General features: G+C 34.1%; 1 protein-coding gene across 1 annotated transcript in view; it reads left to right on the plus strand.

Moving 5' to 3' along the window:
* The window catches only part of KYNU (kynureninase), a 128,571-nt gene that overhangs the window by 67,095 nt on the left and 49,255 nt on the right, over positions 1 to 12,221 (plus strand). The window contains exon 8 of the mRNA XM_025431153.3: positions 2,560 to 2,706. Coding sequence (XP_025286938.1) covers positions 2,560 to 2,706 — 147 coding nt within the window. The remainder of the gene's footprint in view (positions 1 to 2,559; positions 2,707 to 12,221) is intronic.

Raw genomic sequence — 12,221 nt, forward strand, 5'->3', positions numbered from 1 at the left:
CTTCATTTTCCTCAAAAGTCTATTGTCTTCATTACTTTAATGGACCTTTCAAGAAAGTATAAAAGACCTAGGCTTCTGTTACTGTTAGCTCATTTTGCCTAAAATGGAGAATTAGCTCAGAATTATATTTATTTTCATTTTTCAAGGGATAGTCATATTACAAGCAACCTATTTTCCTATGAGTGCCACTGGAGTTTACCATATTCTTCAGTGGGATGGAAAGGGGTAGCAAATTGCATATATCATTTTCAATTTCAATTCATTGCCTGTGGATGCCTTTAAAATGGTATTTTTTGAAATTGAAGTATGCCTATCTTTTATATCTCTTTTTAATCTGAGTGTCAATGTTTTCCTTTGTGCTTGGATGGGGTGGGGGAATAGAAAGGATGTGGTATAGCAGAAAGAGCTTGGATTTTACAACCTGGCTAATACACTCCACAGAAATCCCAGACCCACCAGCTTACTGGGTAAGGGACTTTGAGAAAGTTACTTCATTTCTCTGAGATTCCATCATATTTAAACAGATAACAAAGGAAACACCTAATCATGCTTGACATATGTTCAAGATCTAACATACTGTGCACTTTACGTTAATAGAGATATAAGATTAAGTTGTACAGACGTTGACATATAAACTCTGTATAATTTGGCACCAAAAGATCCACGCAGAATAAATTGTAGGTTTCACAAGTGATGCTCCCAGGCCGTTAAGCCAATATTTGAACAATTATTTCTTTCAACCCAGAATACGTTGAGAAATTAAATTCTATTCCATTTAGTTCTATTTGCCAACATGCAATCAATTAATTGAATAGAAAGTTCTCATACCTGTGACAGGATATCTATTTCATATGTCATATATAAATTGCTGATTTCCAGCTAAAATGAATATACCCACTAATTTATCATAAGTTTTAATGTTAAAAGAGATAAGTGTTGTGGAACCTTATGAGTTAATCATAATCTTGGGAGCATTCTTTTTTTTTGGGGGGGGGAGCATTCTTTAGCATTACTAGATTAGAGCAGGTCAATATCAGAGAGAACCGTATTCTACTATTAAGAAATACATTTCTTATTCGCTTTGTACTGATTCTTTAAATAAGTAATTAGTATATATATTACTTTTCTTTATCTTCTGTTTAGAAGATTATGGTGGACAAATCATTTTATATTCTTTTAAGAAAAAAAGAGTTTTGGATTACCACATTATTAATTTTACTTAGAATTTGTCTTAGAATTACTGAATTCTTCTCTTTTATATATAAAATACACATCAGTTAATAGTTTATAGAGATTTCAGTGTCAGTACTATTTTTACAGATTTCAATTTTATAAATAAGCTCTAAGCTTCTAGTCAAAACTATATAGTATGTGCTAGATTTGTGATATACATGTGCCTACTATGGGACACAGTAACTGATAAGTAGCAAGAATTACCAATAACTAAAAATAACTGAAGGAAAATTTATGAATACCTTAATGAACTTCCCTTCAATATTAATGCAGTTAATGATGCTTTGACCTCAAAACTGTCAGATTTAGCAGTGGGGAAAAATAATAAAAACTTTATAAATGGATAACAATGATTAGGATACAAGCAGATACTTTGTGTTTAGCTGATTTCCTTTGGCGCAAGTAGTTCACAAGACCAAATCCAAATTACTCAGAATTTTCACTAAGTAACCAATCATTAGTCTTAGCTGGGGAGAAGTGGGCAAAAGTAACTTTGATAATAAATTGAGTTTTATTGATTTTTCTCTTCATTTTTTGGAGCTTGATCTTTAGATCAGTGTGGAGGAGAGTTTACTTTTAAGATAACAGAAAATAGGGATCCCTGGGTGGCTCAGCGGTTTAGCGCCTGCCTTTGGCCCAGGGCGCGATCCTGGAGACCCGGGATCGAATCCCACGTCGGGCTCCCGGTGCATGGAGCCTGCTTCTCCCTCTGCCTGTGTCTCTGCCTCTCTCTCTCTCTCTCTGTGTGTGACTATCATAAATAAATAATAAAAAAAAATTTTTTTTAAAAGAATAAGATAACAGAAAATATCGGTTAGGTCATACTCAGGTGAAAAATGTGTTAAGTTTTTCATCCAGGAAAACATAATGTGATAGATGGATAAATGAAATAATTTCCAAGAAAATTTTGCCGTTTACTATTTCATGGACTTCTTATACTTTCTGGTATTTTACTGCATGGTTTCCATGCAGTAAGAAGAAAACAATTTGTAGGTATGCAAATAGTAAAGATTAATTGAAAAAATTGAGGAATAAATCAAGTAAGGGTTTTACAAAGACAATTTTTTAAAACTTTTTTAAAAACAATTTTGTTATCATTTCTTATAATAACAAAAAGCAATTTCGTTATCATTTCTTATAATAACAAAAAGCATGCTGAAATCCTGCTCTCTTGCCAGATTTTTTAAGACCATTAATCTGAAAAAAAAAATTATCTTGGATTGTTCTATGTGAGAAAGAGCTCAAGGTGAATTTTAGACAGGGAAATATGAAGTGACAAATTTGTCATTGTGGATTGGATGTAACTTGTGCCTAACTCAACTTTAGGGGGAAGAAACATTGAGAACGGAAGATATCCTTGAAGTAATTGAGAAGGAAGGAGACTCGATTGCAGTGATCCTGTTCGGTGGGCTGCATTTTTACACTGGACAGCTCTTTAATATACCTGCCATCACAAGAGCTGGACAAGCAAAGGTATGCATGTCATTTTTTTCCTTCCCATCTTCCCCAAAGCATCACTTTACTGGAGTATTCTAATTGCATTTCTAGTGAAATACCTTTGTGTGTGTCTGTGTAAATTTATTTAAAGAGTTAAAAAAAAAAAAAGCAAGCCTTACATTAAAAAAAATAATAATCTGTTTTGCTTTAGGCATCTCTATTTAAACATCTTTTTGTCACTTCTGTTTCACTTCCTCACTTCTGTCTGCTGTCCCAAAGTTTGCCTCTAATCAGCAGGACAGGTGAGCTTCCTGCAGGTGATGTCATTGGTACTGGGTTAGTCTGTCAGCAGAATATGTCAGATAATAACTGCATATGCTAAGACTGTTAGAAACACAACTCTGGTACTTTGTCATTTTATATATAACTCATTCTGAATGTAATTCAGTTGTCACTTAACCTTAGGTGCCTGAAGAAAGGGAGATGCAGAATAAAAGTTAACAGTAGATCGAGTTTTACAGTGTACTTTAAAAGCCACTTTGTTTTTAAGACTTGAGAAATTATGATGCTGTCAATAACGAGAGTTTTTCCCTATATATTACTAACTCACACTTATGTTGTTCACTATTTTGAAATCATGTCTGTTTATATACGTTCGTTAAAAAAAAAAGTGTTTTTAGTGTTTATTTGCCTGAAAAAAGAAATCAGAGAAACAATGTTCAATGGCTACCATTTGTATTCAAAATCCTTAAATAACAGTTCTATTTGATTCAGCAATGAAATTATGTATTTAAAAAGGTGACAATCGAATTTTATTCTGAACATTAATAAGTTATGGGATTAATATATGTGTGAAGTCTAGTTAATATATTCAGTTATTGAAGCTAATGAATAGAACTAATGAAAAGAAATTTAGCACCGTTATCAGCAGTCTCTGGGAATTTTCAACCACGACTTCCAACTGGTTTGATGGATAACTGTGAAAGTGGTGCATTACAAAAGATATAAAGATAATGTCTTCTTAATTTAGGCATTAAGTGTTAAATGCCAAAATAAAGGGGAGGTCAATAAAAAATTATATTTTAAAATGTTATGCAAGTAATCAACAGTCTCCGATCCCCGTAGTATACGTGCATGTCTCATTAACTCTCATTGAAATGAGGCAGGAAGATAGAGAAGAAAGACCATGGGCTTTTGGATCACAGTCTGGTTTAAATCTTGGCTAGGTCATTTAATTGTTATATGATCTCGGGCAAGTTACTTGACTTTTCTGGGCCTCTTTTCACAAGTGTTAATTTGGGATAGCAGGGCCCACTTCATAAATTCCCTGTCAAGGAGAAAGAATATAAAATATCCACAATCTTGCACACATTCTGTCATTTAGTGAGGGATTCCTCACAACTTTACCGTCCTCAGCAAATATGAAGGCATGGAAAGTGGTTCAGGTACCCATTTTCTCTCATTGCCTACTGAAAAGCAAAATAAATTTGTTTACTTTAGGTGCTGTATGTGATTCTCATTCTTAACTACTTTGTTTGCTAAAGCATTCTCTCCGTATTTTGCAGGCTTTCTTTTACTTAAAAAGTAAAATAAATGCTTACCATGTGAAACTCTCTGACCTTTCAGTCAAATGAAGGCAGGAAAGAGCAGTTCCATCTCAATGTAACTGCACAGATGTGACAGATACTATGGGAGTGAAATGGTGATTGAGTAGACTTCAATTTATCCATTATCAAAATTATTCTAACACTCATTTATACTCTTGGTAGACAATTTCTCCCACTCCCAATGGAGGTTGAAAAAGTTATTTAAAATGTAGACTTACATAGCTCTCTTGGGTGGTCTATAAAGATAAAGCTGAAGAGAAAGGCAGAGAGAAAATTAAAGGTGTCAATCAAAAAAGAGTTAGGAAATTCTAGAAAAAAAGGCATAAAAAAATCACTGTTAGAAATGGCTAAAAAAAGATTAAAAAAAAAAAAAAAAAAAGGAAAGTTTCCAGAAATGAAGTATGGCAGGAATGAAAATGATATTGGGATGGAGCAATGGAAGTCAATAAGAAAATTTTTATTTCATAATCATGTGAGAGGCAAGTGGGGATGGGAATTCTGAAAAATATATTAATTAAAGAAATGCACACAGACCGAAAAGAACACAAATAATCAGTAAGTGGTTTGGTGAATTATTTTGAGCCCTTATAACCATCACCCACATCAAGAAGCTTCTAGAACATTTATACCACTCAGAATCCTTAATTGTGCCTTCTCTCAAATGCTGTTACCTCCCCTCAAATGTACCACTGCTGACCTGTAGCCATATATATAACTTTGTCCATCTATAAATGTCTTAATATGTATTCTTTTGTATCTGTCTTATTTGCTTACTATTATGTTTCTGAGATTCATTCATGAAGTAAGTTAGCAGTAGTTTTGTGGGGGCTTTTTTGGTAGCAGTTTTGTTTTTCTTTTCATTTCAGTGTATTATTTCACTATATGAAATAGACTACAATTTATTTTCGTTTTCCATTCTCATCAAGATAGATATTTGGGGTTTATTTCCATTTGAGGGCTATTGCAATAAATGCTACTCTAAACATTCTCATACATTTTTAAAGTAAGCATTCACACCGATTTCTGTAAAGTGTATACTTTGGATTGGAAATCTTGGAGATAAGGTATACATATGTATGCTTAATCCTAATCAATAATACCAACTTTCCGAAAGGTTGTGCCAATTTGGTATATACTTCCCATCAGCATATATGAGAATGTCTGTTGCTCTATGTCCTCACTGATTTTGTAATTTAATGCATTGTAGTTTTAATTTGCATTTCCCTGACTGCTGATGAAGTTGGCATCTTTCAAATGTGTTATTGCCTTCTGAATATCTTCTTTCACGAAATGCTTGTTCACATGTCTTGCCCAATTTGCATTTGGTTTTCTGTGTTTCATTATTTGCTTGTAGGTGGTATAGAAATGGATTCTGAGGCATAGAAAAATGACAAGATTTCCGGTGATTATCTAAAAGAAAAATTAATTAATCAGAAGAACAGTTTTGATACAGATAATGAATCTCTGATACTGAGGCTTTTCTTAGATGAGAAGGCCTAAGACAGCGACATGTGCAGTAGGCCAACGAAAATTGACCATAGCATCAGATTATAAGGGAAGGCCAGCATATGAGAAGACACATTAGTTTGAAGACACATTTTCATTTTTTGTCTTTGAAGCCATTTACTGTATTTTAGATTATTGGCCAACCAATTCTGCCTTACTTCCCTATTTCTAAATTTTTCATATTCTATTACTTGTTTGTACTAATCACTCACTGCCAAGATTTTTTTCTCATTGCCAGGTGAAAGCTACAGGGTACTCCCACCCTCAAAAATTGTTATTTACGCTCATCCTATTACAACTGGAAATCCTACATCCATTCTGAAATCAGTATGCTCTAGTTTTGTCTCCCCATTAAAATGACCCTAATATTTCATGCCACCACCTTTCTGGACCTTTTGACTCAATTCTGACACTTTCTTCTCCTTTGCCTTTTCAACGAGTCACTTCTTAATTCCACCCTCCCAGATTTGGTCTTTTCTTAATATTCCTAAATCAATTATGAAGTTGTTAAGCTTTAAAAACAAAATCCCAGTGAGAAAATAATCAAAGATTAGGGATTTCTTTTTTTTCTTTATAAGATTTGAGTTAGGAAATCTCAAATTCCTAAGGGATGCAGTAAGATGCTGGGATGCAGTAAGAAGTTGAGTAATATCTGAGTGGCATCTCCACGGTTCTTTTGGTTTTTTTCTCAGGCTTCTCACATCGCGGTCACAAGACAGTTGTCCCAAATCCAGATATCACAATTCTATTTAAGGCAAAGAGAAGGAAGGAGGGAGAAGTAGCAGAGCCTGCTTCATCTGTCCCTTTCATCCAAAGTGCAAAATTATTCCCAGAAAAAGCTAGCAGATTCCTGCTTATGATTCATTGCCTTCTGAAGTGGTAGCTTCAAAAGAGCATGAGTAAAGAAATTTTTAACCTTTATGGTCTTATAGTAGAGACAAGTTTAGGTTCACCAACCCACAGTATTTTTTACATTTCCCATTTTTACTCAAATGAAAAATCATTGTTTCTAACTTTTTTCCTCTTTCCTCTTCCATCTCTTCCTAATTTTTCATTTTCTCCCTTTTTTCTTCCTTTCTTCCCTATTTCTTTCTTACTTTGCATTTTATTTTCCACCTCATTTCACAAATCATTTGAAATCAATTCACAGGAAATTGATTAGGCAACACAATGAAATATAAGGGGAGAGAATAAAGGGAAAATCCTATGGGGGGGGTCTATTGAATAGACCCCCCATAAATTATAATTTCTCAACTTGGATTAAGATAAGAAATAGATAACAAATAGAAATTATTTTCATTAGAAACTCTTTAGTGTATTAGGTAGACTAGGTTTTGGTAACAGATAAAGCCATAAATGCTTTTATTGTGATAGATGTTTATTTATTGTTCATGAAGCAGCCAGTAATCAGCTTTCTCCCATGAAATGATCTAGATTTCCAGTGACTCAAGATTGTGTCCTAAGGCTTTCATATCCTGAATCCTTTGTCTGGATTCAGCCAAAGGAACGGGATAGAAGGATGGGAATGGGGCATACCAACTACTTAAAAGCACTAACTTAATCATGGCAAAATTTACTTCTCCTCATTCCACTGACTAACACACGGACATTTCTGGGAAATGAAGTATATGTGTGCACTTAAGAATAACAGTATTAGTTTTCCACACCTGGAACTCAGATGTTTTGTCCTGTTGGAGTAGGATAGTTATTCTGAGGTGCAGTGTAGCATTTGCATTAATAAAAATTTTAGATAGTGGAAGTGGGGTCTGACATGATCTTGAGTCCATTGTCTCTCTTTTAGTTTCTTGCATAGTTTGACTAGCTTAATTCACTTACCAATGTGATTTCATTTCTCCACAAATAATTAGGGAAGGTAAGAGTGCCTGTCTCCTAGGAGAACAAACAAGATACTATTCCTGAAACACTTAGTATTTAGTACATGGGAAATAATCAGTAAATGTTAGCAATTATCAATATATGGGAAAAGACATATTGGAATATCCAGTCTACCAGAAAAAGAAATAATGTATCCTTCGACAGAAAGTGAAGTATTTAGAATTGTAAACTATCTCACTGGATGCTTCCATACTAGAATATAAAAGAAAACAATAACCTAAGCAGCATGGCTAAGACTCAAGAGATTAGATTGAATTAGATTGAACTTTTAAAGGTTGGACTAATAAAATGGACTAATGGACTAATAAAAATTTTAAGAATTTTATCACTAAAAGAACTCAGTGCCAACTGGTTATACTCTCCCTTCCTTCTTCAATGCCATAGAAAATGGCCTACAACATATTGGAACTTGTGCCTGGCAGACTGTGAGTGACAAATAAATATTGGTTGAATCAATGAATGATTGACCCCTTAACTTATCATATTGTTTATACTACTTTACTGTACTTATATACACACTGGCATGTTATTTTTCTTTTAGCTTACTAAATATGGCAATGCAAATAATGTCTAAAAAAAGACTAAATTTTGCAAACCTGCATTTTGTTTTATTAGCCTCTACCTTGTCATGTGTCACTCTCTGCTGAGTATGAGTACAAGCAAGCATCTCTTAGGCCCAACCATAAACTACCTAAATTATTAATAAATAATAATCACAATTATAGCTCAAACAATTTAAATAAAAGGGAACTAATTCTGTATCCAGAATAGTGTAAGACAAAAACAGGAATATAAGTATAAACATTATGAAAAAGAAAGACCTATTGTAGTTTTGACATCATTTGTAAAATCTGAAGTATCTAAAGAACACTCACATATAAATGGTCACCTCACCAAACCATCCATTTATCATTAGGGAAGGCCTGAATTCTTGTTAAAAATAATTTTGAGATGCTTGTAGGAGACAAATGATTGATCAAGCCTCAAAATTCTACAGAGATCTTTGCTGAGATGTTTCTAGTATTGGAGATCAGGAGTCAACTCTGTAAAGGACAATCACAATAGAGTACTATCCACAATATAAGAGGCACCTGGGTGTGGCTCAGTTGGTTAAGCCTCTGCCTTCAGCTCAGGTCAGGATCTCAGCTTTCTGGGAAAGAGCCCTGTGTGCTCCCCACTCAGCAGGGAGTCTGCTTCTCCTTTCCCTCTGCCCCTCCCCACTGCTCATGCTCTTTATCTCTCTCAAATAAATTAAAAAAAAAAAAAAAAAAAATATATATATATATATATATATATATATATATATATATATATATAAACAATACTTGCATAGGAATTGAGCGATACATCAGCTGGGAAAAATTATTATCAAATATGTTTGTATATGACTATATTATAAATTGGCATGTTGTATGAATTTTTATACATAAAAATGGACCTTTTCCAAAAAGGTTAATATTAGAATGTTCAGTATCAAGTAATCTTTACTAGAAATTGTAGTAGGTACAGTTATTGTATTAAAGTCACTGTCAGTTCATGCAATTGGTTCTTCTCATTAGTGCATTAGAATATATGTGTCTCTATACTTTCTATAGTAGAATTACATGCATTTGGATCTTTTATTCATTCTTTTAATCAGTAAATATTTTAGTGAATTATAATAATGGAAGTCCAAATAGGAAAACCCACTTTAGCCTAGAATGTCAAGGTGAGCTTTTTAGAGAAGATGAAACCTGACCAATTCTAGAATTATGGGTGGGTAATATCCCCTCCAGGTACCTAGCTGTGTGGTAGGGCCTTTCTAGACAGCTTAAAAAAATTGATCAAGTTACAAGAAAGCAAATAGTTTAGTATAATTTGTAGAAAAGACTGTCTAATTTGACAGTAGAAAAGGTATGACAAGAAATGAATCTGTAAGGCAGACAAAGGTAAAGAAGGGTTTACTAAGCTATATTATGCATCTTGAACTCCTCCCTAAAGACCCACAGAGAACCATTGAAAGCTTGTAGACAGTGAAGAAACTGCATTTTGTTTTAACTTTAAAAGGAAATTTTCTGCCTACAGGAATGGGTAGAGATGGGATAAAAGAGGCAATTGCAGTTGCTATGCAAGATTTGAAAAATCTCTGTCATAATACAGTTCAACATGAGGATACCATGTAACAGATTTATCTCATATTACATGAAAGACTTTTTCTGATCTTTCATAGAAGTCATTTTTATTTAATTTTATTCTCTCAGTAATGTTAAAGACAGATTTTTATGTAAACATCAGAAATTGTCTATATTGAGTTCCTGCTTTTTCATGCAGATTTAGCTATTCACAGAATCCAAAGGTAGAAGACCATAGGTGTAGATACAGACACAGAGATAGTGAAAAGGGGAAAAATGACCTAGAATTTAGATGAAATGTCCCATTAACTAAACATCCTTTATTTTGGGAATAATAAAAGATTATTCCTTTGAAAAATCTACAGTAAACTTTATCTGTAGTCTTAAATTCATCCAAGTTGGATCCAGGAATCAGAAAGTCCAATATGTTGGTAAGGATCAGTACCCAAGAATGTAAAAATTTTGAGCTGTTTCTAAGACATTTTCATCAGATGTTTTATTTAATTTAAGCTTTTCATTAGGTGAACCATATGAGAAAGAATGATTAATTCTTAATAAAAGAGGAATTTTGGATTCAAGATATTATTTTAGAATTATAAATCTGGAAAAAGCAAGCCTCCTTGTTGCCAATCAGGATTTTTGCTCTTACAATCACTCTCATCAGGGCCACAGTATATAACTATTTCTCTGGATCTAGCTCCATCCAAAGCTATGCACTGCCGCCCCCCCCCCCCCCCGCCCCCCAAGAAATATTACACTTAGGTTTTTGTTTTTTTTCTTATTTTGTAGATGATATGCATTTTATAAAATACTTCAGTCATCTGAGACCCAAACTATTTTCTCCAATATCCCATTTTTCATACCACTTGATTAGTCAAAGGAAGGGTAATGTGTCTTTGTTAAACTGAAAAATGAAAGTATTCCAACATGAAATATATAGAATCATTCTAATTTATTCAGTAATCACTGTAAGAATGGAAAGGCAGTTTTGTGCTTCACAGCAATGAATGGAATTTCAAAATATCCTTAAGCAGAAAAAGAAAAAAAAATGTGAGAGATTTCTCTTAATATCTTATGATTCCCTTATTTAATCAGTTAAATTATTTATACAAACAACATTAGGAATATCAGACCTCAGTTGAGGTCAAGGGAAAATGTTTATTTTCTTAGCAAAATATCTATCTTAAGTAAAGTGGTGAACACATAAGATTACTTTCATATTGTCTAAATAATAAGCTTTAAGAGAAGAAATTTAAGAATGACTTCTTCAAGAATTAGCCTATAGACTTGTTTGCAATATTATTAAGTTCAGGATGTATGTAAGTTTAAATATACAAATAAATCTGATTGAGAAATTTGCCATTTATTTATTTATTTTTTTAATTTTATTTATTTATGATAGTCACAGAGAGAGAGAGGCAGAGACATAGGCAGAGGGAGAAGCAGGCTCCATGCACCGGGAGCCGGATGTGGGAATCGATCCCAGGTTTCCAGGATCACCCCCTGGGCCAATGGTAGGCGCTAAACCACTGTGCCACCCAGGGATCCCAGAAATTTGCCATTTAAATTGATATGGTAATCACTAGAACATATCTTATGAAAAATTGCACTTTCATTTCACATCTAAATGGGACTTTTTTTTTAAGATTTTATTTATTTATTCATGACTGATACAGAGAGAGTCAGAGACATAGGCAGAGGGAGAAGCATCCCTCACAGGGAGCTGGATGTGGGATTCGATCCTGGGATCCCGGGATCATACCCTGAGCCAAAGGCAGACGCTCAACCACTGAGCCACCCAGGTGTCCCAAGGGCTCTCTCTTAATATAGATATTACTTTGGGATGGATAAATTATTTTTTTTAAGGATTTTATTTATTTATTCATGAGAGAGAGAGAGGCAGAGACACAGGCAGAGGGAGAAGCAGGCTCCATACAGGGAGCCCGATGTGGGACTTGATCCCGGGACTCAAGGATCACACCCTGCTCTGAAGGCAGGCGCTAAACCGCTGAGCCACCCAGGGATCCCCTGGGATGGATAAATTAAAGAATTGTTTTAAATTCACTTTGTAACAGGACAGGTACATAAAATTTGAGATACGCAAATGTTAAAAGTCATCAGATATCCGAAAAGTCAACCACCCATGCTTGGTAATGCTGTAATTGCATCCATGTATTTCCTATTAGATGCCCTGCCTCATATTTATCACACTAGATAACCACTGCTCTTCTAACATTTGTGGAATAAAATCCAAATCACTTGAGCCTTTATGATTTTACATATATACCTAAATTATCAGTATCATGTTTACCTCCTTCTCCTTCACATAACTAGTGTCAGCTAAACCAAATGTCCTGTCTCCATGGCCCTTATTCTTAGCTTCCCTCTTCTTAGAATTTCCACGAGTGTGTGTGTGTGTGTGTGTGTGTGT

The sequence above is a fragment of the Canis lupus genome, chromosome 19 (genome assembly GCF_003254725.2).
Source record: "Canis lupus dingo isolate Sandy chromosome 19, ASM325472v2, whole genome shotgun sequence".
NCBI lineage: Eukaryota > Metazoa > Chordata > Mammalia > Carnivora > Canidae > Canis > Canis lupus.